At 50.5% G+C, this 26,480-nt stretch overlaps 10 protein-coding genes across 10 annotated transcripts; 5 read left to right on the plus strand and 5 right to left on the minus strand.

Annotated features, from left to right (window-relative positions):
* Positions 1–1,352: 1,352 nt before the first annotated feature.
* On the minus strand, positions 1,353–4,951 carry HO173_008499 (uncharacterized protein; the record flags this gene model as incomplete). Its single annotated transcript, XM_037310399.1, has 3 exons — positions 1,353–1,537; positions 1,614–2,285; positions 4,219–4,951. The coding sequence occupies 3 exons, from the start codon at positions 4,949–4,951 to the stop codon at positions 1,353–1,355; spliced, it is 1,590 nt and encodes a 529-aa protein (XP_037162632.1).
* A 368-nt stretch (positions 4,952–5,319) lies between these two features.
* HO173_008500 (uncharacterized protein) lies at positions 5,320–6,204 on the minus strand (the record flags this gene model as incomplete). Its single annotated transcript, XM_037310400.1, has 5 exons — positions 5,320–5,369; positions 5,444–5,688; positions 5,780–5,840; positions 5,938–6,001; positions 6,172–6,204. 5 exons carry the CDS (start codon positions 6,202–6,204, stop codon positions 5,320–5,322), a joined length of 453 nt encoding a protein of 150 aa, XP_037162633.1.
* Positions 6,205–6,549: 345 nt separating this feature from the next.
* HO173_008501 (uncharacterized protein) lies at positions 6,550–8,601 on the minus strand (the record flags this gene model as incomplete). Its single annotated transcript, XM_037310401.1, has 5 exons — positions 6,550–8,003; positions 8,052–8,159; positions 8,236–8,243; positions 8,298–8,395; positions 8,446–8,601. The coding sequence occupies 5 exons, from the start codon at positions 8,599–8,601 to the stop codon at positions 6,550–6,552; spliced, it is 1,824 nt and encodes a 607-aa protein (XP_037162634.1).
* Positions 8,602–9,464: 863 nt separating this feature from the next.
* On the plus strand, positions 9,465–11,741 carry HO173_008502 (uncharacterized protein; the record flags this gene model as incomplete). Its single annotated transcript, XM_037310402.1, has 2 exons — positions 9,465–9,888; positions 9,958–11,741. 2 exons carry the CDS (start codon positions 9,465–9,467, stop codon positions 11,739–11,741), a joined length of 2,208 nt encoding a protein of 735 aa, XP_037162635.1.
* A 498-nt stretch (positions 11,742–12,239) lies between these two features.
* On the minus strand, positions 12,240–13,631 carry HO173_008503 (uncharacterized protein; the record flags this gene model as incomplete). Its single annotated transcript, XM_037310403.1, has 1 exon — positions 12,240–13,631. The coding sequence occupies one exon, from the start codon at positions 13,629–13,631 to the stop codon at positions 12,240–12,242; it is 1,392 nt and encodes a 463-aa protein (XP_037162636.1).
* Positions 13,632–14,558: 927 nt separating this feature from the next.
* On the plus strand, positions 14,559–15,803 carry HO173_008504 (uncharacterized protein; the record flags this gene model as incomplete). The annotated part of the gene is made up of 5 exons (XM_037310404.1): positions 14,559–14,907; positions 14,970–15,122; positions 15,200–15,406; positions 15,468–15,608; positions 15,667–15,803. 5 exons carry the CDS (start codon positions 14,559–14,561, stop codon positions 15,801–15,803), a joined length of 987 nt encoding a protein of 328 aa, XP_037162637.1.
* Positions 15,804–17,699: 1,896 nt separating this feature from the next.
* On the minus strand, positions 17,700–21,106 carry HO173_008505 (uncharacterized protein; the record flags this gene model as incomplete). Its single annotated transcript, XM_037310405.1, has 4 exons — positions 17,700–18,932; positions 18,981–19,456; positions 19,506–19,656; positions 19,802–21,106. The coding sequence occupies 4 exons, from the start codon at positions 21,104–21,106 to the stop codon at positions 17,700–17,702; spliced, it is 3,165 nt and encodes a 1,054-aa protein (XP_037162638.1).
* Positions 21,107–21,377: 271 nt separating this feature from the next.
* On the plus strand, positions 21,378–22,789 carry HO173_008506 (uncharacterized protein; the record flags this gene model as incomplete). Its single annotated transcript, XM_037310406.1, has 3 exons — positions 21,378–21,680; positions 21,732–21,995; positions 22,049–22,789. 3 exons carry the CDS (start codon positions 21,378–21,380, stop codon positions 22,787–22,789), a joined length of 1,308 nt encoding a protein of 435 aa, XP_037162639.1.
* Positions 22,790–23,340: 551 nt separating this feature from the next.
* HO173_008507 (uncharacterized protein) lies at positions 23,341–24,218 on the plus strand (the record flags this gene model as incomplete). Its single annotated transcript, XM_037310407.1, has 3 exons — positions 23,341–23,644; positions 23,753–23,986; positions 24,049–24,218. 3 exons carry the CDS (start codon positions 23,341–23,343, stop codon positions 24,216–24,218), a joined length of 708 nt encoding a protein of 235 aa, XP_037162640.1.
* Positions 24,219–24,542: 324 nt separating this feature from the next.
* On the plus strand, positions 24,543–25,930 carry HO173_008508 (uncharacterized protein; the record flags this gene model as incomplete). Its single annotated transcript, XM_037310408.1, has 4 exons — positions 24,543–24,765; positions 24,835–24,842; positions 24,914–25,217; positions 25,680–25,930. The coding sequence occupies 4 exons, from the start codon at positions 24,543–24,545 to the stop codon at positions 25,928–25,930; spliced, it is 786 nt and encodes a 261-aa protein (XP_037162641.1).
* Between the last annotated feature and the right edge of the window lie 550 nt (positions 25,931–26,480).

Below are 26,480 nucleotides of genomic sequence, written 5' to 3' on the forward strand. Positions count from 1 at the left end.
AAATCTACCGGCTCCAATCTTTTTCTTTGCGACTGCTTGCTTGCTTGCTTTGCTCGGGGGGTTTGTGGTGGGGGGCGCATGGAGACTGGAGAGTAGGACGCTGAGGGGCTCGGAGGGATGGGTGAAGTTTGGAGATGATGCGGAATTGGCTAAGAGGATGCGTGAATACTTTTACAATTGTACCGCCTCGGGTGCGAATGCGATGAGGATACGGCGGACCACGCAATACAACAGACAGCTACTGGGCTTGCTGTTGAGGGTGTAGAAGGCGGAGAGATGCTTCCTCACCCCGCGACCAGGTTCGTCATGTCTCTGTCTTGGTCTTTGTGAGTCCGTTGGGTCTGGGATCATAGAGCCAGCTGCTCGATTGACTGTCTCGAGGATAGGAGAGACATCGGCGAACGCTTCTGCTATGTGCTTCTCTATTATGAAGACTTTAGCCGAGGATTGTCGTGGCTCACTCTCATACCGATGCTTCTTCCGCTCGGGCTCCGTCTCAATTGACCTGTGCTCGCGATTTTGTGTAAAAGGGTCCAGGAGCCTACGACAGTATATTTCCCTCGCCTTTTCATATCTGTGCACCCGACCCTCACGTTGGAGTGAAAGCTATCTTGTCCTGGGAGTCTTGAGGTGGTGAAATTTGGCGGTGGCAGTGTATGGACGTGGCATGTTATGTCACTCGATGGAAAGGGGGGAGTATCAAGCTCTCTCTCCCCCTGATAGTATTGTAGTCCTCCCAGCCGATTTTTATGTCTTATAGATTTCGAAATGTCGCTCGTCTCTCTTTCCGATATCAGAAAAAGCGGCTTGGCGCTGAGATGGAAACGTTGGAAGCAGCTTCATTTTTATATCTGAAAATGGCCGTACTCGTACAGGATGTTGGAAGCTTCGTTGTAGAGTCAAAAGCCGACGGATGGCCACTCTGGATTTCAAAACGAGGACGACTGGGGTCATCGCATCTTAGCAGCCTGCGTGGATGGTGGCATTGCTTGGGCTTGTGAAGTCCTTTCCTTCCATGAGCATCGTTGCTGGAGGCTGATCGGCCGAGGCGGTTGAATATTCTCAATCCTGCTCACGGCTGGGTGGAAGCTGGCGCTGAAGATGTGTAGATCGGGTATGAAGGGAGAAGAGAGAGAATGAGATTTGGGCAAGGTTCTGGCGGTTGAACAGCCTTAGGCTGCTGAATATAATGTGGAAGTCGATGTTTAGATTTTTGTATGGAAAGTGGGTCTTGCGTTGTGAGCCATATAGACAGAAATTGGAAAAAAAAGATTAAAAAGAGAGAAAAAAAAAAAAAAGGCTTGAAGTATTTTGATTTAAGTACACCAGTGATCCGTTCGTCCCTAGAGAAGCTATATGTCCATGCTACCCGACGGGTCCACCACTATAGCCTGACCAGAGACAGCAAAAACAGTAGAGCTCGTCGTATTTGGACGTTCATCATCAGCGTGGATTGGATCTGGTAACGTTGTATTCTCTAGTGGTCTACGCCTTGGCTCCGAGAGGTCTGGGAAATCTCGACATTGGCCGTAGATACCTATACTCAACACTCAGTTGTGTCTCATGCAAAGCCAGCTTCACGTGAGAGGGAGTGTGAGGCCGATAAGGCTTACTAGCAGTATAGTAAACATAATTACTCGGGTTCTCGACCATCTGCCTTGACCCCAACCTCACGCATTTATTCACATCCGTCGCAAAGATGCCCGAAGATCCCGTCGTGGCGTAAATGTAATACCTTAGTATGCCCTCCAACAGAGCCCAGACCTTGAACTTCGCAAAGTCCAGCCCCATGCCCCGGAATCGATTGATGGAAGTATTGACCGTCAGGCAAGTGTCCGCTGGGGGCGAGTCCGGGACCCCGCTCGAGAAGAGATAGGGGCATACGACGATGTAAGGCGTGCCGCCGATTGCGATAAAATTATTGTAGGGATCCAGCAGGCATTGGTAATAGTAGTCTATCCCGCCGCGCTTGCCGACGATTTGCCCGACGCCTGTCGCGCAGATGAAAAGCGGCGAGCCTGTCTGATGGAAAGGTTGCTCGGGTGGGTAGAGAGAGACGCCGGTGGTCACGTTCGTAAGGAGCTGTCTCACGTACGGGGCGTTGGTTGCGGAGTGGAAGAAGGTGCGGAAGGCTGGGCTAGGGGAACTGATGGGGAGGGAGGAGTCCCGGATCGAGGGTTGTAGGATTGCCCAGAGGGTTTCGAGGAGGTTGACGAGACCTGCCGCGTCACGGTTGCCGCAGTTGGCGATGGTGTAGCGGCCGCTGCGGGTGATGTCGAAGCTTCCTGAAATGGATGGTCAGTCGTCGGTGCTGGTTAGTGTGCTACTATAGCACTTGAGGTTGACACACCTTGGCGTTTCTGTAGGAGGATGTGTGATCCGGATACGAGGATGAATACGCTGAAATGTACGAAGATGGTAAATAACATTGTCGATGGTCACGCGATACAGAGAGAACAAGCATCAGACAGTCCCAAAAGTTTGATTTTTCTAAATCCAAACACTAATATCTCAAGTGTGTTTGTCGCAAAAGGCGCGACTGACATTGCGGAAGATTGTAGATATCCAAGCGCCGGGGCTCTTTAGCGAGCGAGCAGAGCGTGAGAGCTCAATCAATTGGCCCTAGTACACATGAGTGTTTCAATTGATCTCGATTTGTTTCATGCATCGCATACCCTACGGGTCCGGCCCCCCAACCAAGTTGACCCCTCTCCGAAGTGTACCACGAGTATGGAAACCACTGCGATCCACAAGTGGCACTGGTTTTGGGGCTGTAGAGGCTTCGACGTGGGGTAAGTAACAGCGGAAGACCGTCACTGCAGGTCAGTTGACCCTCCATCATGGATGGAGTGAGAGTCTAGTTGAGATAGGCCACTGGTAGCTTGAACAACTCGAGTTGGGAAGGGAAGTCTAGTCGAGGTCGGCGGCATTTGATGACTCGGATGTCTCAAATTGGGAAGGACAAATGGTGGCCATAGATAACGCGAGTATCCCAAATTGGGACGTAATACTGCCGTATATCGGAGCCTTTCTGTGGCTTTCATAAGCTCCTGAGTGTAGCTTCTGAACCCTCTGCGAATTACCCAATATCTGGAGGGCATGCTCCAAGGTATCATTTCCCACGCTAGCACCTCCATGCGTATATCAGGGCGTTTTACCTGCAGTCTCTCGAAATATGGGGAGATCGATAGCCATTGGTCTTTTGTTGGCTGAAAAACATCACACGGATTAGGTATCCTCCAGTCTAAGGTAAGTCTCCGCAGGCCAGAGAATCCCTGCAATTGGTCACAGACCATGGTTGTAATGTCCTTCCAATTTGTCCATAGGAATCCTAGAATGTCGGCCTGGTCGTGTCCGTCCCAGTTTGCCTGGAGTACAATATTTGTTATCCTGTGAATGTAGCTCATGTTCTGTATAACCGGAGTGGGGAATCCTGACAGCAAACATCCGTCCAAGAAAGAAGCATGGCGTGGAGCAATCATGAAGGAAAATTTGCAGCTTTGGTAGAGGATATAGGATGCTTCCCGGTAGACTTGACGATTGGACAGCAGAAGGTTGGTAAAAGAACTTGCCCCAAGGCGTCCTGTTGCTACTGAATGACCCATTCTATCCTCATGCCGACGCTGCATCACTTGCATCCACCTCGTTAGTATGAGATTGGGAAGGGCGTGGTCAAGGGCATGGCGGTAGATGACGTCGCGTATTTCTCCAGGAATTTCCATGAGAGGAGAACGGTGTTCTTCTTGTTTGCCAGTCGAGAAAAGCTCCATGTCGCTCTCGCTCCAGCAACTTGAGCTGGACAAACGGTGTTCTTCTTGTTTGCCAGTCGAGAAAAGCTCCATGTCGCTCTCGCTCCACCCTCTTAAGCTGGACATCATCTATGCTTTCTACCTGTGGTCTCAGGAGTCCGCGCAAGGAGAGATGCGGACCTTGCGCGGGCTTTCAAAAGTACCGAGGAAAATGCAAGAAAACTTGAGGGAGAGATGAACTGCAAAGATTGCATTCAAGCTTTTCCGACACTGCGGGAGCGCAAGTTTTCAAAGCTTGGTCTTTTGCCACAGGTTGCAGATTTTTTTTTCTCTTGGCCAGTTCTAGAATTTTCGAGACCGTAATTCGGTTTCCTTGGTCTTCGCAGTTGGAATGGATGTGATCTGGAATGGTCAACACGGAGAAAAAAATGTGGCTTCAAGTCTTTCACTTTAATGACTGGTTTCTAACTCTCTGTCATCATATTGGGATGCTTCCCATTTCTCCTGAGCTCTGACAAGTAGTCCTGCAGTTTGACATAGGCTTCCAAGTCATCAGGGTTGTCTCCAGTTTCACTATTGCTCGGTTGCTGTGTAGCTTCAACAGTGATCTGCACACCGGGTAAATCCGCCTGCAGCTGTTCTAGAGGTTCCAGTATGAAGGTTGCCAGATCAACCCTGGGCCTAGACTTCAATATTCCGCCCTTGTTCCATCTAACCGTGAGAGTCTGCAGACATTGGAAAGCCCTCAGGTGCTCACAAACGTACTCCAGAAGCGGGACCAAGCGCATACTCATCGCCATAGCAGAGGTAATGCTCCGCCGTTCCCCCCATACAAGGTCAATATCGATATGTCTGATGCTGCTTGCCATTCTCACAGACATACGTTCCGTCTGATCTAGTTCCCAGATGATTGAGGACTCGAGGGCCACGCAAGTAACTCTGCCGGGGTTGATCGAGATGAGAAAATGACTGTATCGATAAAGGACGTAGGAAATCTCTTCATGGACCTGTTTGTTGATGAGGAAGAGGGCGATTGGGGGCTTTTGCACGTCTTTAGCTTCGAAGATCATCTCTAATGGAAATTGGCGAGGACGGATGGTGTAAGGCATGACGAAGCGGTAGACGCAATGCCGTACCTCTGATGGGAGGTTGAGAAAAGGAAACTGATAGCCATCGTCGTGATTTTTGGGTGCAGAGACCATGGTCCTGGCTCTTGCTTCGAAATGCAACACTTTATTGCTCGAGGCCAGGCTGGGAAATGTCCGACGGAACGACTGTTTCTGGTTCCTGTTGAAAAGTGGGTGATTAGAAGAATGTTATTAGCTTGCAGTATTATAAGATAGGACTCGGTGGGGTAATACAAAAAAGAATGTCGGGCTTGGCTGGTGGCGACAGCGTGGCCCTGGAAATCAGTGGAGTTGAGGAAGAGAATTAATGTCAAAGCGCTGGCCGACTAATTTCAACATGATTCATTCAACCATCTAGCAAGCATGCATATTCGAGCCGCTGAATGGCAAAATTACGCCTACGCTAGCTAATCTCGCCAGTCCGTAGAAGTCTTCGTTTTACTCTACTCCTCATCCTCCTCATCTGACTCCTCAAGCGTAGTTTGAGCGATCCCTGTGGCAAATTATTCAAGTCAGCAAATACGCGCCAAAATGAACCTTATCCATCGCGACAGGATGTTGACTCACGGTCTAAATCCCTCTGCCCACTCTGCGTGATCCTCCTTCCTCCCCTCTCCTCATCCTTCTCCAACACACCGATATTCTCCAACGCCTGCATCACTTTGCGGTCCACTGATCCACTAGCGTCGACATGGTGAGAGGGTCTTGAGCCACGATTCTTGGTGCTGCCGTGAACTTTTCGCATGCGGCCGACACCGACGGTTTTGCGGAGGTAGATGTGGCGGGCGACGGCTGCGGCGCGGGTGTAGAACCTACGATATACGTGTTAAAGGAAGGTCGAAAATTCGTGGGGGTAAGGTTTTAGGATGTAGAGTAGGGTGCTGAGGAAGGAAGAGGGCATACCAGTCGATTGATTGGGGTGGGAGTTCTTTGGAAGGAGAAGTTTTGACGGTGTCGACCCAACCTGGGCGCAGAGATCCTGGTCAGCTAATGATCTGTGTTGGATTTGAGTAGAGGTGTAGGCGTAGCCGTGGCAGCCCGCTCCATCGCTGAAGACGTACCGGGAATAGGCAGCTTTCCTTGTCGCTTCAGGAAAGCGGAGTAGGCGGTGATAAATTGCTGTGCCTGTCGTCACCCAGAGTATGTCAGCCATCTCCGTCTGCATACTTTCCAGATCACTCCACCGCTTCTTTGAATCTCGTCCATGCAACCTTCCCCAGGCTGATCGTTGTTGCTCTTGTGCCCGATCTCGCACTTCGCGCTCTATTTTAGGAGAGGTAGAGGAAACTACTCACGTCGACATCGCGGACACTAACACCCCCCGTCATGATTGCGGTACCGACGAGTCTCAGTAATCAAGAGTCGGCGTTTGTTGTTACTAGGAGTTCGTCGTCTTGTTGCTATTGTCAATCTTGAATTTCGGCGATGTGGAGGCTCGCTTAAGAGAACCGCTAGTGCAGCCCTATGGAACTTCATTTCTTGGCGGAGCAGCAGCACGTTCCGGCCATACCATTGGGAATGTAGAGGATTTAGTTGGGTAAATTCTCTTTTACATTTGATTGGTGCAAGCTCTAGCAGCGTTCCTATTGATGCCATATGATATATGTACATCCAAATAGCTCCATCTGGTCACCGTACCCTTTGCGAATAATCTTTTTTTTAGTCCGTCTCCCTCAGAAGGCATCCGTCAATGCACCATGGCTTGCATCTCCCACCAGAGCCTCGTATTTTGCCAAAACTCCTCTTGTGACAGTCCTCTTAGGCCTCTTCCACTTTGACAGCCTCTCTTTGATCTCCTCCTCGCTAACGTCCATGTTCAGCTCGTTCGTCTCCACACTGATTGTGACAACATCTCCGTCCTGCACAACCGCAATAGGGCCACCAACAGCTGCCTCGGGTACGACATGTCCCACGATGAAACCGTGGCTTGCTCCTGAGTATCGACCATCCGTCACTAGGGCTATATTATTAAGCTTGGCGCCCATTATCGCTGCCGAAGATTTCAGTTGTTCTGGCATCCCTGGTCCACCTTTTGGACCCTCGTAGCGTACAATCAGAACCAGATTGGGACTGTGAGGGATAAGACCCTTGTTGAGAGCGATGTCCAATTCGCGTTCTTTATCAAAGACGCGAGCAATACCTGTGAATCTGGTGCCTTCTTTGCCCGTGATCTTGGCTACCGCACCCCCAGGGGCGAGATTGCCTCGAAGGATTTGTAGATGACCTGTTGATTTGATGGGGTCTGACAGAGGTCGAATGATGACTTGGTCTTGCTGGAGAGAGGGGAAGGAGGCCACGTTCTCGGCCAAAGTTTTGCCAGTAATGGTAGGAATATTTCCCTCCAAAAGACCGGCTGCAATCAGTAGCTTCTGTACGGAGGGAACACCGCCTACTTCATAGAGATCCGCCATGTAATATTTCCCACTAGGAGCCAGATCTGCAATGAAAGGGATCTTATTGCTGACACGCTGAATATCATCAAGGGCGAGATCCACGCCGGCCGTGGCAGCCATGGCGAGAAAATGCACGACACCATTTGTGCTACCACCAAGCGCCATAGTCATGACAAGAGCGTTCTCGAAGGAGCATTTGGTGAGGAGGTCAAGGGGTTTGATGTCTTTCTCCATGCAGGTTCTGATTGCGTCTGCAGCCTTGACGCATTCTCGCATCTTCGCAGGAGAAGTGGCAGGGGTGGATGACGATCCTGGAAGTGTGAGGCCCATAGATTCGATGGCGGTAGCCATGGTATTCGCAGTATACATCCCTCCACAAGCACCTGCCCCAGGACACGCATGCTGCTCAATGTCGTCCATAATCTCATCCTTGGTCTTTGTCAAGTCTCCGCCATCTTCTGGTTGCTTTAGAGTATTGTAATTGTATGCTCCAGATGCTTCATAGCAGGTCGAGATGTTGATGGGCTTTCGGAGGAGATTGCTGTACCCGACGGCGATGGTGCCACCGTAGATCATGATGGAAGGTCTGTTGTGTCTGGCCATAGCCATGACAACGCCAGGCATATTTTTGTCGCAGCCGGGCAGAGTAATGCAAGCGTCATGATGTTGTGCGCACGTGACCGTCTCGATACTGTCTGCAATGATCTCTCTGGTCTGAAGAGAAAATCGCATTCCTGCGAGTGTCAGCACTGAGTTGGACACTGCATTGTTTAGATTCGTACCCTCGCCACCCATCGTGATAGCATCAGAGACCCCGATAGTGTTGTATTGCCATGCCAGCATACCTTGCTTTTGAACCGAATTTTTGACAATCTTGCCCAGGTCAAGCACTAAAATCAATACACAGTTAAAGACCTATCGATGGCCCTTGGGGTTTGCTTAGAGTCTCGTAAAAGGCAGACTTACGATGCATACTGAGTCAGTGTGTCAACTACGGCAAAGCATTCAAAAAGACCTGGATCTCTTACTTGCATGGATTACCCTCCCACCACACTGCAGCCACGCCAACATGCGGGCTATTCTTCATCGACTCTCGGTCAGGTACACCTGCGGCGTACAGCATTGCCTGTACGGAGATGAGCCGGGGTTCTTTTTATTCTATAGGCCGAAGCTGACCTGCGCTCCTGGAAAATCATGGTCTTTGGTGATGGTAGAGGAATATCGATTCAACCTTAGCTTGCCATCTCGGATGACTCCGTTGGGAAGATGAGGGAAGTCGAGGAACCGTGGCTCCTCAACCACTCGCTGCTTTTCCTGGTTTGATGGATCCATTATGCGAAAATTGAAGAAGGGAATCGACTAGGAGGGAATAAGACGAGAAGTCGGACTTCTGAGAGACGGCACCAGGTTTCTTTGTATATGAGAGACGAAGCGTCACTTTGTCCAAAATGGACGCTTGCATTAGACATTCCGCTGGCGTGGCATGATTGAAGCGGTTATAGAAATCCGTGACAAGGGAAGAAGTAGAATGTAAGAAGTTAGAGTTGAAGCTTTGGGCCTTTCCCGCGATGGTCTCGTCTACTCCACAATTCAGCTGCCGGTACTCCACCACTCTGGCCTGAATGAATGGACCAGCTGGAATAGTGGCGAAAGAAGACCCTTTCGAATTGTCAACGGCTGTCAGAGATAGAGAGGTTGACATAGTTCGTCCCACAGAGGCAATGAGTATCATCGCCACCCAGTCTAGGTCTTCACTGTTGCATAAGTTTCTAAGCCATGGCGGCTGGTGGAGGCGATTGAGACGCCAGCAAAATGGGAACGAGGAGACGACCCGCCCCGAACGAAGCTTGATCCAGGCCGTTGGAATCCGGCGTTGCTCTTTTCCACACCACTGCTTCTCCATCATGAAATGCTAAATCTGCGCACGAGCAACAGATGCAACTTGCTCAATCAATACTTTAATGTCTTGCTTGCAGAAGAAGAAGATAACTTGAGATAACCTTGACTCAACGTCTTATCCGTTCAATTGGGCACAGGATTCCGTGAAGGGAGACGCAATTGCACCGTCTGATGCGGCTATCCGTCCACGTTTCACCGGTAGCCAACGATTTACGCAGATGGCACGCAAACATCCCTACCATTGGTCCCTCGACGCGGATGAGCATACATCATCGTCAGAGACTTAGGAGCTCAAAATGATGGCCATGCGGCCTTTTCTCCCTCTCTTGACATTTCCCAGCGTCCTGCTTTCTCTATCTTTGATGATCGTCGCTGCTGCAGATGCCTTGAACGAATCTCCGCCACGGCACTCTGCATCAGCTTCCGCATCGGTTCCAGCACCTTCCCAGCAGCTTTGCCATGTCTCGACCTCCTATCTTGCCCTAGCCTGGGCAGTGATACGACAGAAATACCAGAGCACACTACATGGCCAATTAGGCTTTGTGGACATGGTGCAGCTGATCGCATTGTGCAGTATTCTCCAAGGTCTGAGGCTATGGCGCAAGAGATCCCTCACGCAAAAAGAGCAACCTGGGATAAGCGATGCAGGCCATGCCGAGCGCATGGCTGGCGGCAGCACAAAGGCGTCATCGCGTAATTTTGTTGGGAGCTCAAAGCGAGGTGAGTTTCGATGGCGCATGCACTGTTAATCGAGAAATGCTTACGCAAGGCTTGTTCTTGGGCAATCAGATGTGGAATCTACTGATCCTAGTCTATTGAAAAAACATTCCAGCTTCAAGTCCTACACCACTTCCTTTGCGACCTACCCTGTAATCCGAACCTTTTACCAACCACATCCACAAGCTGATAAGCTCCCCTCGAAGCCGACACCTCTTCCACTCCTCGTCTTCATACATGGGCTTGGGGGGTCTTTGGCACAATTTAACCCCCTTCTCACTAGCCTGGTCAACGTTGCGCCATGCCTTGGAATAGATCTCCCCGGATGTGGGCGCTCGGAATTCTCACCCACTTCATGGGACGCCTACACACCGAAGGCTCTTGCCGAATTACTGAGCGTGGTGATCAAGCAACATTGTGACCAGAATGAGGGTCAAGGAGCTATATTGATTGGACATAGCATGGGTTGTTCTTTGTCAGCTCTAGTAGCATCTACAGCTCTCTCCTCACAAGCCCAACCAAACGTCGAAGTCCTGGCAGTCGTCGGCATATGTCCTCAAGCAACCCCGCCTTCTGATAAACAACTCGCTCTCTTTGAGAAACTACTCCTGGTGCCTACCCCCATATTCGATATCTGGCGGACTTGGGACAGGCGAGGTGGGCCCGAAAGTGCAAGCGTCGCTCGTCTTGTTGGAAAGGATGCAGATATTGAGGTCAAGAAGTTGCAAGTAAGGTTCAACGAGCAAAGCCAGACTGCCGTTTGGCGAAGAATGGCATCGGGCCTTTTACCCAGTCGCCCCGCCTCAAAGTCGCCCGAGAAAGGAATGCCTGGAGTCGACGTCTGGGCCAGCCTGAAGCTACCTCTGTTCCTCATTGCCGGTGAAGGGGACAGTGTCACCAAAACAGACCAGCTTGTGAAGATAGGACGAGCTTTGGGGAAAGTAGATCGACCAAAGAGCGGCCAGTCAATGGAAGCGCCCTTGCCGTCGTCCGAGAAAGGCACGTCCTCGAACGGAAGTGCGGAGCACCTTCCCCAAGACCAGAAAAGTCAGAGCAAGGCATCTGTGACCGAACTCACTGTTATCGGAAACGAAGCCCGACCTCACTCCAGCGTCCCTAGCTACTCTAGGCGGCGCCAAGTCCTCAAGACTTCTATTTTTCCTTTTCCCGCTTCCCACGGCCTCCTCTATGACCCTGCGACATATCGCACACTAGCTGGCCTTATTCATACTTTTCTCTATAAACACGTCGATACTCGCTTATCCCTCGGTTGGCAGCTCCAGCATCTTTCTACAGAAGGCAAATGGGATGTCAAAAATCTGGCCAAATGGCAAGCCGTGCGCCCAGTCTCCGAACCCATCGCTGGTATCTTCCGCGCAATGAAGACCCTTCGAGAGATCGACGATACACACTCTCCAGACATCTTCGTACGCAACTGGAAGGGCAGGATTAAGGCTGTCATCGACATTAGCCATGAAAGTCCAGTCTACGATCCCAAAGGTCTCGATGAGGGTGGCATTGAATACCACAAATTTCCAACCGTTTCCAAGATTCCTCCCACAGCGGAAGAGGCAGAGGACTTCATCAAGCTGGTCGATCGGCTACGTGCTCAAAAGCCGGAGACACCGCCCGAAGCAGCCAACGACAAAGTACTGATTGGTGTGCACTGTCACTATGGATTCAATCGCACCGGTTTCTTTGTTTGCTGCTACTTAATCGAGAAAGAGCACTTCGGTGTGCAACAAGCCATCGAGGAGTTTGCGAAGCATAGGCCACCTGGGATCAGGCATGAACATTTTCTGGATCAGCTATTTGTACGCTATTGTGTCGGATTAAAGAGAGCGCCTACGCTGTGATGGTTCGAATCACGGAGGGGGTCAGGCTGCACTGTCAGGTAGGGATGGGAGCATAGGGCATAGATTGCGAGCATACTTTGGTGGAACGGAGGAGCATTTGCTAGCATTGGACTTGTAGAGCGACTTGCTTCTTTGGCTTTACTGCTTGATACTATATGTATATACCCAATACTTCCAACCCATCCAAGTCCTGGCTTTCTTCGTCGTGGCTGGCATGCTGCTATCCAGGAGGCTCTAGGGTCTATCATCAGAGCCTGTTAGCCAGTGAGCGAGCTTATAGCGTGGCATGAGAGTAACGTACCACTTCGGTAAATCCAATGTCTACGATAGTCATGCTTTGGGGAAGATGCTCTCCATCGAACCGCGGCGGGGGACCAGGCGTTCCCCAAGCCTTGATCCAAGCTTCGGAGCAAGTGCAGATTGGTACACGTAGGCTCGTGATCCAGCGAGCGGGCCTGCTGTTTCTTGCCATGTGCGCATGCCAATTAGAGATGCTATTCATGATTCCAATTCCCTCAAATCCTGTGTAGACAAATCGAATGCGTCACACTCGGCGGCTCGCTGCGCTTCTTGACACTGTCTTTCCTTCTCATAGTCCCTGAATACCATTTGTAGGCCTGCTTGCAATTCAGCATCGTCAGCATCGTCGGAGTCGTAATGGCTGCCGCCGCCGTCGCTTTGGGTCAGGAGATCCGGTTTGGGTTGTTGGTCGTTCGGGGTCGTCGTGTTTGACGATTTGACGGACGATTCGAGTTCGAATTCTAGCACGATGTCTTCGAGCTCGTCGTCTGGGAAGTCTTCGTCGTCGGCTTCGGTCTCGTCGTGGGGCTCTTCCTGTGGTGCTGGTGGCGCGATTTGTGTGAGCTCGCCGGAGAAATCGAGATCTTGCGTCGATATGAAGGCGAGTAGGTCTGCAGCGTCTTCGTCTGCGGCGGCGGGCTCCAAGGCCCGTGGTGGTGGTGGTGGTGTAGGGGGTCGTGCGATAGAGACGGCGTCGGGTGTGGTTTTGGCTGGCGGGGTAGGCGGAGGTGAGAGCTCGCGTTGGATTTGGGTGTTGCTGACGAAGAAGTCGTCGAAGCAGTTTTCTGGGATAGCTTCGGGCTTGGATGGGAGGGGGATCAGGGGCGGCTTCTTGAAACTAGTCGATTTTGTGATTGTAGCCTGGGCAGGTGGACGCAGAAGTGGTTGATCCAGTGGCGATGCCTGGGGCCTTTGCAGATAAGCAGCCTTGGTCTGCAATCCACTAATGTCCTTGTCTTCAGCCAATGGCTTCTGCTGTATCATTGGATTCGCAGACTTGGCCTGTAGTGGATTACGAGCCAGAGACGTCCTCTTCGGTGGTGGGTGGTTTTCCTGTAGAACGAAATCTCGCACTTCTGGGGAATTCACATTCACCATCTGAGACGGTATCATCCACAGGGGGCTTGCATTCGCACAGGAAGTCTGTAGAGGTTGCCGTGACATCGGTGGCCCCATTGCACGCTCCTGTTGCTCTTGTACCGCCAGCCCCCCCTGCTTTTGTATGTCAAATTCCTTCTCCTCCTCCTCCACTTCATTCTCCCCCTTCCTCTTCACCCCCGCATACATGAACTCCGACAGATGTGACTGACTCGGCCCCACCTGTATTCCCTCCTTCGGCGGCGGGGTTGGTATTCCCATCCTATGCCTCGCCTCCCTCTCCCTCTGCACCCTCTCCTCTTTTCTCTTCAAATTCGCCTTCCGTCTCGCCTCTCTCTCTTTTATCCTGTCCGCGCGCTCTTGCAACACTGCGCGCCGCTCGAGCACGGCTTTTTCGCTTTCAGAGAGACGGACTGTCGCACCAGATTTGCGGTAGGCTTTCTTAGCTTGTTTGAGGGTTTGAGGGCGGTAGGTGAGGGGTGTGGGAGGCATTGTTGCTGTCAACGTGGGAAGAGTGGGGGATGCAGCAGACTGCAGAGGACCATGCGTGGGTTTGGTGCTTGATGCATGCGATGATGCGCGGGAGATGAGAGAAGCCGGGGGATGGAGGGGCTTGGTTGGGTTGGGTTTAGTTTACTCTAGTGTGGGTTTTGAATACAGTAAACATGGGTGGGGCGAGCCAAACAAATCCTTTCACTCACCATTTATTCTCTAAAGTATCTATCGTGCAGACTGCAGGTGCTACTCGTATTTTTTCCTCGTTTCTTTCCTCATGTTTCTTTCTGATCGTTTATCATGAAACAACGTGCGGAGTGATGTAGGTAGTTTCAACTTGATAAGCGACTCGAGCGGCAAACGAGCATTGCTTTAATTGCTTTGAATAAAGAGAAGGTTCTGGGAGGCTGCTCATCCTACGGCTCGTATGGATGAGATTCAGTGTTGTGGTCTTACATCCGCTCTCCAAATACATATTGTTATCTCTCAGCCATCATGGGCAGCTTACCGCAGTTTATGTTGTTCAATGCCCTTTAGTCTCCGTGTCCCTGACTGTCTCATTATCCCTAGCCCGATTCGCAGCGTTCCATCATCTCATATTGCCGCTACAGACTGCATTGACAGCACTAGGTGTTCAATGACGATTGTAGGGCTGTACAATGGACGACAAGGTCCGAGCTATCAGTCATCGCATATCGGGGACACCGCATGTCATATTGCCGCTTGGTAATCTGGGTCGCATATGCCCCCATGGGCTGCGATGACGCTTCAAGTAAGAGTGGCATAATGATACAGACCTATGTCCTTATCTGGTGACAAGGTACTGGAGAATGCAAGATACAATTCATCGTGCTTTCCTTCAATCACGCGTTTACCCGTATAGAGTGAAGCCTGTCTTTTCTAGGGCTCGCTGTAGGACAAATCATGAACCCAACACGTCCACTTCAAACCTGGCTTTTCTTGGTTCTCATTGTTCAAGCGCTCGTTGTCCAATATGTACAAGGCAGAGAGCTCAACTTCACTGAATTATTCCTTCTATCAGGCCAATCAAGTTCGATCGATCGCCTCAATCAGACTTTGCTACCTCAAGACATATCCGCCAGTAGACCGGCCGTCTTTTGCGACGGGAACGAATATGGAAAAGACCTAGTTGTTGCAGACTGCAGGGACGCCATTACAGGGATCAGACGCAACACACAGCGGGTGAGATTTGGCGAACGCTCCGCTGACATACGCACATGGGACGTGGGCCTTCCTTCCCGACAGATAGGGTGTAAGGACGCCACTGAATAATCTCTTCTGGTACCACTACGTTGTCATCTAACTCCTAAGCAGTACAGGGACTTTGCACGGTTCAATTGGAATTTAAGCCTGGCAAATCATCCGCTATTGCGACCTCACTTGTTGTATTCCAAGCCGCCGTCGCCGTTTTAGGGACCTGCGTCGCAGGAACAGGGATAAACACAGGTGGACTTGCAATCGATATAGGTGAGTACATGAATGAGTAATTTCAATTCGTAAGTGAGGAGGATAGTCCCAAAGCGCGCTCACGCAGGAATCCCCAGGCGGAGACAACAATTTAGGCGTGGCTCTAGCCTCGTATGATCCGCATGTGCATTGCGTCGATGGCTCCATCGGTCCACCAGGCTCTACAGTTCCCCCTCTCAAATCTTGCAATGCCGTTGTAGGCTTCATGTTCGCTACGAAAGATGTCATCTCATTTGGCAAACCAGGCAGTGGCGCAAGTAGAATCGTTCCAGGCGTGGATGCATGTAAGCTTTTATGCCGTCCCCCAACCCCCCCTCACGTTATGCTGATATAGGGTCACGGCAGCTCCAGATCATCAATGTGTTTTAGAAGTTGATACTACCGGGCCGATGGACAACGTGTCTTGGTATGATATTTGGGCGGCTGCTGTAGCTGTTACTGGAATGTGTGTAAGAAGTGGAAAAACGGGCAAGGCGACGGGTCTCGGTGAGCTAAGACGATCTAATGAGACATTTTCTGGAATGACATTAACCATGGTCTACAGGTGAGAATGGTAATATCTTCATTACGATGTGGAATCCCTCTTCGGCCTCTGGAGTACCTGTTATTACACGCAATACAACCTTGATAAGCAATGTAAGAGAGTTGGAAGCATCAAACGATTCGTGGTCGACGGCTTAGGCAATTCGATTAGAATGCCTGATCCGAGTTGTCTAAGCACAGCTTGAAGGCTCATTCGGGGCGACAAGGTTCTTGAATTTACCGGAAAGGCATATCCCTTAGAGGCGATCTAGGCTTTGCAAAGCTCTTGCACACACTTGGTGTTGTGGCGCATTCTATCAGTCCTTTTACCAGTGATTCCAGTATTCTCTTTTGATCTTGGACGGCTTTGCTACAATCCCAGTTGGCTCTATTCCGCTTTCCACTCAGTAACGCCATGCCTGTCCGCTGCCAGATGCCAAAGGTGTCTACTTATCCTACGATTTTCGCATGAAGTTACTTCGAAAGTAATTTTTTCGAAGCGAGCCGAAGTTACCGAATTCTCTTTTGCCTCTTGATATCCCATGCTGTATAACCATGCTGCTTCATCTTCTGATGTACTCTCTCTATACCCCCTTCTTGACTCCTCCCAAGCAGCATCCTCTCTCACACTCAGGCTCTCCAAGAGTCCTCATTCCGTCTTCCACCCCCCTCCTGATCAACAGACCCCTCGATGCAACGATCTCTCCCGCACAATCCCCCCTCCCCCCCCCTCCTTTACAGCCCGCTCCGCCCTCTCCCTCTCCGCCAGTCTCTACTTCACCCTTTCCCGACCCCTCCCTCTCCGCCATGTCATACCGGTCGCTTGCCTCGCGTGCCTTGTGCACTGCGAACTTTGTCGATCGCTGCTCGGCAGTCCTTGCTGTCGTTACGAAAGTCTCGGTCGATCGGGTCGTCGGTGGCGCGTATCGGGTCGGCGAAGAGTTTTTACGGCTTGTGGCTCTTTTGGGTCTTGTGGCTCTTTTGGGGCGGGTGCTGCGCTGGGTGATGCGTTTGACGGCGAGTTTTTTGATGAGTCCATGGGTTGGGGGGAGAAGGAGGGGGGGGCGGGGGTTTCAAGTGCTGTTTCTCGGCGCTGGCGGGGCGGAGGTTTGGTTGTTTCGGTGTGATTGTGTATGCGGGGTGGGTGGACGGGGTCTGCGGAAGGGTTTTAGGGGTTGGTCTTGTGTGGATAGGACAGGAGGTAGGCACCTTATTCCTTTATCGGTGCGTAAACCTTGCGGTCTGACGCGGAAAAGTCGTTGGGAGGATGGACGAAAACGGGCATGGTACGACGATTATTTTAGCTACAAAGAATATTGGAGTCTCACAGAGACATTTTCTCCCGTGAGATCGGATAAATAAGGTAAGTATTTTCAACCTATAGAATCTCTCGCCGAAACAATATCACAAAAGCAGAAGGGATCACTCTCTGTCCTCAATAATCGGGTGTGTTTTGATGTGGAGGTTGAGAACGCCCTCGAGCGATCTACAGAATCGACGTGTTCTTTACCTAGCTCTTGCCTTTCTCGCCGTCATCCGACAAGGGGCAGTACATTCATTACCTTTGCATTGATGAATCCTGAGGAGCAGAGCTGCTCTCGGCTGAAAACCGACATAGACCGCGTACCAAATCCACCCACATTTTTAGTCGTACGAACGTAACAGCACGCGTTTGGAGCTTTCTCGATATTCACCTGAATGCCTGTGTTTGCGGAGTCCCGGTCACGAAGTCAAGAGGTCGTGGGGAAGAATAGTGCTGAATCACGTGCAAGGTCTTGGCAAACATGTGAAGCAACGTAGAAGTTATAGCGATGTTAGGATAATTTTTCTTTCATGGGGCTGTTGCTATAAGGCTTCTATGGTGGGGGAAAGGAATGGAGATTTGGTTTGCTCGGTATTGCCATGTTGGCTCGGTGACTATTAGCTATCATATTTTTGAAGTAGTAACATTTGAACGGCAGGTAGATGCCGCACCTTCAGGGATATCTCACCATCGAGAAACGCCCTTTGGCTCCTTGATCTACGGAGTCTTGACGGAGTAAGGGTATCGTCCCCTCAGACGATGCCCAGAGCGCCAAACGCTCGCACAACATCCTCATCTACATTCTGGACCCATTCCCTCTGGAATGTCTCCATGCCTCCACACTTCTCCACTGCGACTGCCAATTTCTCCCGAATAAAGACCCTCACATCTATCCTGTGCACCGGATCCTCGAAATCTAGGACTCGTCTCCGCTCGTCAGCTGGAGCTTCAGGCCCGTCAGGCTTCTGGGCGTTGGGGTCGTTGTAGACTAGGCTGTCCCGGTAATCCACCTTCCCTTCTTCGAGACTAGCGTCAACCACAAGTTCAGTGACGACGTCAGTCCATACAGTCATGAGGCTCTGTAGTCGAGAAACTATCCAAGGTTGGCCGGTCTCAAGGAAGGAAGTGAGGGCTAGGCAATTCAATTTCTTGTGGGCAGGATGACCGATGTTGTCCATATGAGAGAACCATTCGGTAAGAAGCCATTCGATAACTCGATTCTGCTGGTTGCTGCCGTTCACTTCGCTGTTATGAAGCGCTGCCTCGAGCCCGGAAATAAGGAGCGAGGGGCTAGCTACTGCGAGCCGGGCACATACATTGAGGTAGTCAGTTTCGATGATGCCATCGATTGACGGTTTTGTCCTATTCGGACCAGTAGTTTGATGTGCCAGATACGCGTTGTGAAGGCCGGACAGCAGGGTAGACAAAAGATTGGATGAGATCATCGACTGGGTAAGGTCTTCAACAGCTGACACACCACCAAGTTTATCTGCCGACCGGATTAGCAGCTCCACCAGACTGGTGACTGTACCGCTTGCTTCAGGCTTGACGGACCCAAGCAACAAGCCGAATGGGCCGAAGATAAGAGCCGCGCTTGTAAGGAACTCCGAAGGGATGAGGTAGATGTACAACTCCGTGATCTCCAAGGCTTTGCGAAGTGTTTCTGACGCTACCTCGAACATAGGGAAGAGGTATTGAACAAGAGAGACGATCTCGGATGGGGCTGGTGGAGGTGTCTGACCAAGGACTGTTGACCATAGTTCTAGGGCGTCTTCGAGGAGATAAACCCTACTTTCGGAGTTTGGATTGATGGAGGATTGGATCAAAGGAATGATCAAGTGATGATATCTCCGAGACTCGGCCTGCATTGAGGTTGCTAGCGCTGATAGTATGCCGAGAATGGACTGTTTCATTAGATACTCTTCGCCAGCCTGGTCCCACAGAGGAGGAAGAAGGGATATGATTTGGTCCGCAAAGGGGGAAATCTAGGACCGTTAGCCCCCCTCATGATGTCCTCCGTTGTGGCGACATACATGCTGTTCCATCTTTGTGACAATGACATTGATCGTGTTTAAAAGCGCCATTTTGGTATCCGGAAGCTCCACCTCTTCGATCAGTGCCATCAAACTGCCTAGGATATTCGGTACATAAGGCATGAATGGTTCAGCCGCAAATTCAAATGGGTCAACGACATTCCTGAGCTGCCTTCCAGCAGTGACGCGGACAACCTGGTCATTCAATTGGTCCCGCTTGTCAAGTAAGTGCTGGAAAATTTGGTATACCAGGGGCCTATTGAGGCCTTCTTTCACGGGGAGCCATTGACCAAGGATAACGGCTGCTCGGCGGCGTAGAATGTTGTAGCCAGATTGTGGGATTTGTACTTCTTGAACCAAGGTGTTGTTGAGGAAATGCCCAAAGTCGAAGTCAACGTTGCGCTCTAATACCGGTGCTGCGAGCCCAATTGCAGCATAAATAGAGTCTTTGAGAAGGACCTGGGTATTTTCCACAGCTTTTGATAGTCAGTAGAAGACCTCTAGCCGGCTTGGTGTTGCACTTACTGGCCACATTTCTGAAGACAGTCAACAATGGCTGCATAAGCATGTCTTTGTAGTTGATCATCAAATCTAAGAATAGCTTCTCAGAACAAGATCTAATGGAAAACTCCCAATCACTGCCACCACCCTCTTGGGTTTTCTCCCATTCATCCGGCTGGGGAAAGACTTTGGAGTCAGCGTTGCCTGTTCAAGAAGAGTTTAAGAGCCATGGGACAAGCGTGAGGATTAAAAGCTCCTCATACATGCCTCAAGGCTTAAATTGAGGTTGAATGGGGAATTTGGACTCCGAGAATACGTACTTCTTCCTCCCATTCCTTCAGATCCCGTGCGGTGAAGACGAAGAAACGTGTGACCAAGGTCTCCATTACTTCACGGGCAAAACCCCCTGAAAGCAGGTCATTCCTCATCAAATCCTTCGATGTCTTACGCTCTTCTTTGTCCTCATTTTTCTGATACTTGAACGTCTGCACGGGGTTGAACACCATCTTCAAGCAAGCTCGAATCAGTAGTAAGCCTTTCAGTGTCAGCTTTTCCATCGTCGATGGTCCTTCGCCTTCTTCAGCATCACCATCCGAGCCTATCTTTGCGGATGAATTGGGGGTCTGTGATCCGAGTGTTTCCCCAAATTGACGGGCAAGACCCCAATAAGCTTTAGACAGTCCAGTGGAATCCGGTAGAAGCGCGTACCCCACAGGGTGGGACTGTACCATATTGATGTGGAGCTTAGATATCTGAATCAGGTGATTTTCGATGAGCTTTCTTGATTTAGCTCTCGAAAGACGTGAACTTTCTTGGACTAATGCGAGCATCTGTCCGAAATGTGAAACGAGGATCTTCCAGATATCCCGAATTTCCGCGTGGCGATTAGGAAAATCGTAGCCAGAAACGATCAATCGCCGAAGAACTTGTAAAGCAAGGAGACTGATTTCGATACTTTCCAGAGCTTCACCCTCATCATCGCCACCTGTTGTGAGGAATGTTATCCAAGTCTCGACGCGTCCAACATATATGTTGCCCACGACTTCAACGATATTAGGGGCTGCAGACTGTAGACTTGCCCGAGATCGCTGTAATTTGGCAGTTGAGAGTTCCTTGATAATATAGAGAAGTATGAGAAGCGTCCGAGAAAGTGGTAGAGAGTTGGGAGTACTCCCCACTTGAGGCTGCAATTGTTCAAGAATTGACTCCATCACATCGGGCCAGTCGTGAGGATACTCATAACGCGTTATCTTCGCAATAACAATGCTTATTTGGAGGGCCAACCGCCGATCTGGCTCATTGACGCCGCTTTCCAAGGATCTTGAGCGGATAAGGTTCTTTTCATCTTTGTTAATGGCATTCGTAGCAGTCTTCCGCCAGTATTTGTCTATTCCGTTCTTGAGTTGTATAACGGATAGATAACGGACCTCGAAAGGAAGTGATTTATTGAGGAGTAGCGACTGTAAAGAACTGTAGAAACCAGATGCCTTCTCCCAATTCTGAAGCTGTTGTGTACCACTCTTTACTTGTTGTTGGTCGTTTGAGGATGCCGATTGCAACACGTGAAACAGATTTTGGTCTGTCAGGGGGTTTGCTTCCGCAATGACCTCGATGGCAAAGTTCATCTTCACCCGTCAACAGTGATACCTGAAGGCCAGAAGAGTCTCCTTTCAAATAAGTCAAATCGTAGACAACCCTTTCTATAGTATCGTTAGCTGCGGCTCTCTCTCATCTGCTGACCAGGGATGGTGTTGGTCTTATGGTCAGTGTCGACAGTGATATGGAATCATCAAAAATTGCCGCACCCGCGCTAGCCGCTTTGCCTCGGCAAGTCCTGCTATCACTCATTCTCCTGGTAACGGGCCTACTGTTATTCCCAGGCAGCATGTTCTTGAGATGACATCTATAAACTTCGCTGCTGCTCAGCAGCGAGTAGAGGAACGCCGCCGGCTTGGAGCAGTCGAGTCAAGAACGCGTCTCGAATCGCAACAAAATCTACAAGCCTTGAGCGCGTTGACCCGATTACCTTTCCCTCTAAATGACTTAGGGCAACGGGGCTTGGAAGCTTGGGATGCTATAAATGGGAGAGAAGGAACAAGGCCGGCGTATCGAGTGGGTCAAGTTGATGCAGAATTGCTTGATGAAGAACTTCACGAGTTGCTGAAAGGTCAGGTTGGGGAAGGCCTCAAATACTTTGGTGTACGCTTCATCATCCTCGCTGCTACCAGCATGTAAGCTTACGGCCAGCAGTCTCATATTCGAGACGATTGGTCCTCAGAAATCCTGTTAGGCTTGAGAGCTGTCCTCTTCAAGCTGTCCATCTGGGACCACAACACTTCATACGGTGCCGCTCTACAGAATCTCCGGTATACAGACGCTCGACATCAAGGACCTGTGTCTGCAGCCCCGACCAAATGGCAAAAAGGGCTATATGGGATTCTCACTGTTGGTTGTCGATACGGCTGGACGAAATGGGAGGAGTGGCTTGCCGACCAGGAGGGAGGCTACGAAGAGGTACCCCGACATCTGCGACTATAAGTATCTTCAAGCATTCTGACCGTTTCTAGCCAAGTGCCAGTGTCCGACTGCTCTCCCGAGTGTCATCCATTGCCTCCATTACTCATTCGATTGCAGCGTTTGCTTCATTTCTCATCTTCCTGGTCAACGGCCGATACAGAACCTTACTCGACCGTATCCTACGCCTCAGGCTTACCTCTTCGAGCAGTCAAGTCAGCCGAGAGGTCAGCTTCGAGTATCTCAACCGCCAGCTAGTCTGGCACGCTTTCACGGAGTTTCTTCTCTTCCTCTTACCTCTGGTTGGCATAAGTCGATGGAAAAGATGGATATCCCGAGCTTGGCGCAAGACGAAAGCCCTAGCGATAAGTGATATGGGCGGCGAGGATGAAGCGGTCTCGAACGGCGAGCTCGCCTTTCTGCCGGAACGAACGTGCGCCATCTGCTACCAGGACCAGAATTCTACATCGACATCTGAGAATGAAATCATGGCAATCTCAGGTGCTTCTGGAGGAGTCATTGGCTCGGCTCAAAGTGATGTAACCAATCCATACGAAACAATACCATGTAGCTGCATTTACTGCTTCGTTTGCATTGCTAAAAGGCTAGAGGCAGAGGAAGGGGAAGGCTGGGCCTGCCTTCGTTGTGGAGAGCTGGTTAAAGAATGTAAACCATGGGCGGGAGATGTCTTGGAAGAAGCTTGCTCAACCCTGAATAAGAAGAATGTCAGCTTTTCGGATGATAATGGAAGGCGAGAGACACAAGAACGATCAAATGCTCAACATAGCGGGTGAACAATGAGACCAAACAACGGCTATGGTCGTGGATCTGGACAACTGGAAAAGCTCCGGGGAAGGTCTCGCTGAACCCTAGGAGTGACTGCGCGAAGAATTGGATCCTGGAATTGGCACTGGGACCAGTCGGTAACGGCTCGTTCGCGTCATCTTTCCCTGCAGTCAATCACCTTGCTGACACGCATACGTTCCATGAATCGATAACGTGCGCTATTAAACATGAGTAGGAACCTTTCCGCAAGATTCTGCGATATCCTTAAAGTAGCCCTGCATCGCTCGGCATCTCGGGTCGCTTCTGGTGCACAGCCTATCTGATTATACTTGCGCGGTTGCAGAAAACAAGCGTGCTTGCGTACATTTTTTGTGCGCATATGGACCTGGGAATTTCGTAGGAATGACAACTTTCGAGATTACATTTCACACGGAGAATTGGAAGCCGATATCTTTTACAAGGCGGGTCCAGTCTGCCCTTACCGAAAAAGCTACATTATGTCGTAAAGACTTTGATACTTCAATCACTACGCTTGCAGGGCTGGTTGTCCTTCACAACAATGACGAAATATTATCGTATTCTCCTCTCACTCCTCCTCATCTCATCGTACCTCATCGACGGCGCCCCAACCATGGCTCCCATATCTTTACCAGCGGATGACGCTCTCTCCACCTACTACTGCATTGATTCCCCGGCTTGGTCCGAGCCCTCCTTCCTCCCGAAAAATTGCGCAACTGCGATGTCACAGTTCTTTGTTCAGGAAATGCTTGTGCACGGGGACGTTGTTTTCGAGTTCCATGCTGTCGGCGCCCAACCCCGATCACGCTATCCGTCACAACATACGCCACAGAAGTTTACGTATGGTGAGGCCGCACGTACATAATTTCGCCAAAAACGTGTCCAAGAAACCACAATGTGCATTTTTTGCAACGAGTTGCACGAGATAGCTGACTTGAAACGCCCTTTGATAGGCACATGCACCATGGCAATCGTCATGCTTGCCGCTTTCCACCCAGAACAACTCCCTGGGGTTCCTCCAGCAACAATGTTTGGTCTGACGGATGTTGCTTCCTACAGTGATGCGTGGAATGCAGTAAAGCGAGTGAAGAACAATTGCATATCAGAATATCTTGCAACCAATGAGACGATTCACGAGAGTGGAGGAGGGATGAATTTTAGAAGTCTGACAGGGTGGAGTGCAACTGGTACGCTGCACCTCCTAAGGACATTGGGCGAGTCGGTTGCCGACGTTAAGTATGTTCTACAGGAAGCAAAGGCGCTATTGGTGTCTTCCTATGGGACACAAATTCGGAAATAAACCAGATGATACGAGCGGTCAATTTGCCAGCTGACAGTCTTCTATCGAGCTACGGGCCGCTACATTTGACAAATTCGACACAGCTAGAGACCGCAGGGCCACTGGAAAAATGCTGCTGAACATTACATAAGAGGACATCGATGCACATGCAATAGAAGGAATCCAGCAAATGTCAAGCCATGCCGAGCCATTCCTTATCTTGATCTCAAATGACGCTCCAATAGCAATCACCTTCCATTTTGGACGTTGCATGGGATTCTCCCAATTCGCTGCTTGGCATTGCGCCACTTTTCTTATCAGCTTTGCTTCAATCTGCCTTCACCCCCTTAGTAGCAAGGAGTTGACCTACTTCATTCATGGCTGCGCCTAATAATAAGTCAGATTTCCATGTCTTGGTCGTCGGAGCAGGTCCTGTAGGACTGCTAATAGCGCACAGACTCAAGATGCTAGGTATCAAATGCACAGTGTTTGAACGAGAACATTACCTTAACGAGCGCCCGCGCGACTGGGGCTTTGGCATATATTGGGCGCAGAGCTCGCTCATAGAGTGCCTTCCGACATCGCTCCTCAGCAGATTGAACACTGCCCAGGGCGACCCCTTGCGGACTCCGAGGCCGAAAAATTATATGCGGCTCATGAACGGGGAAACGGCTGAAGAGCTCTCACGTGCGCCCACGCCAAACGTGTATTAGTTGAGAAAATCGAGGTTCAGAGCTCTACTAATTGAAGGCATAGATGTTCAGGTCTAATACCCTCTCTTCGAGATCGAATGTCATATTGCAGTCGCAATTTACTTACAAAATGTCTACTATAGTATGGCAACAGACTCAGCACCTTGTCCAACAATACTCACAAAGGAGAACCAAGAGTCGCAGCAACCTTCGAAGACGGCTCCAAAGCTGTAGGCAACCTAGTAGTCGGTGCAGATGTCTCGAAGTCCATAGTCAGAGATTATGTACTCGGCCCGGAAGCCGCTGCCATGCAACCGCTTCCGATTATGGGCATGCGTGCCACGTTCACATTGCCAGCTGGCATTGCAAAGAAGATGGTCACTGAGCCCCAGGGTCAGTTTGCCGCGATTACTTATCATCCTGCGGGATGTTGTGCCTTCTTCTCCAGTACGTCTCCATCTTATCTATCGACTAACAGAGTTTAATTACAAATACTCGCGAGACCTAAGTCTACGATGTACGAGACCACGAGCGGCCGCAAACGTGGATATGGTTCCCGACGCTTTCGTTCCGCCACGAGGGGGGTTAAGATGGCTTGACAACCCCTGCGGAAACACGAAGTGTGTGGGATCAGTGGGCGGGGGAGCCCGCGGATCCTTTTCGTTCGGCTCTGCTTTCGTTGCCCCAGGATACTGTCGTATGGTGCGAGAGGCTTTCCCAGTGGCCGACTGTTGCCTGGGACAACAGACAGGGAACTGTGACTTTGGCGGGGGATGCTGCCCATCCGATGACTTTTCGTAAGCGGACTACGCTTCAAGACGTTCCATACCTTGGCTTCTCGCTTCCCACTTTCCGATCACTCGTTGAGTCGTTACTGCTGGGACCAGCTCTGACCAATTACCTCCGCAGATCGTGGCCACGGTCTCAACAACGCCGTGCACAACGCCGGCAGTCTTTGTCGAGCCCTTGATGAGCATATCCATAACGGGAAGCCGCTTTCAGACGTTATGGCAGCTTGTCAGACTGAGGTTGTGGAGAGAGGTAGAGAAGCTGTCATTTCTTCGGGGAGGAACTCGATGATGATACTTGACTGGGAGCAGTTGAAGCAGTCTCCCATCTTTACACAAGGCGTTGTTGGCCGTGCCAATGGTGGACAATGAAGAACGATGTTCCGGTTGAGTCGGGCTGGAAAGCTTCATGCATGTCCGGTTCTGCATTTGGCAACACGCGCTTATCTGCTGTAGGGACGGCGGATGGGGGGTTACCCGTAGGTGGCAAGGATTAGAAATTCTGCGACTGTGTGGCTCTCGCTGCTTCTAACTGGTCGCAAGGGAGTGTTGCGAGACCAAATTGCGACATTGGCTACGAGGCCATGAGCTACGTCACCCGCTTAGTGCATGTGCTCTAGTCGACGTGTGAGTTTGGCTAGGGTTCGTCTAGACCATTACAACATATGAAAACCCTTGTGAGATGTTGAGAAAAGAAATCTGGGGGCAACTTTGCCATCTTTGACAGGTTTACCCACCGCATCAATCGGTATTGCCGTGGGGAAACCCGCGCATGCTCTCTTGGTAGCGCCGATTCCTGCACGATAATACACTTGGCGATGATCTGGCCGTGTTGATCGGAATATGCATCAATGGATCGGTAAGTCTGGGGGTCTGGATGATTGCTAAATGGAGTTCGTTGACTCGTGAGTTGACCAAACTC

The sequence above is a fragment of the Letharia columbiana genome (assembly GCF_014066305.1).
Source record: "Letharia columbiana isolate WasteWater2 chromosome Unknown Sc0000032_s0, whole genome shotgun sequence".
Lineage (NCBI taxonomy): Eukaryota > Fungi > Ascomycota > Lecanoromycetes > Lecanorales > Parmeliaceae > Letharia > Letharia columbiana.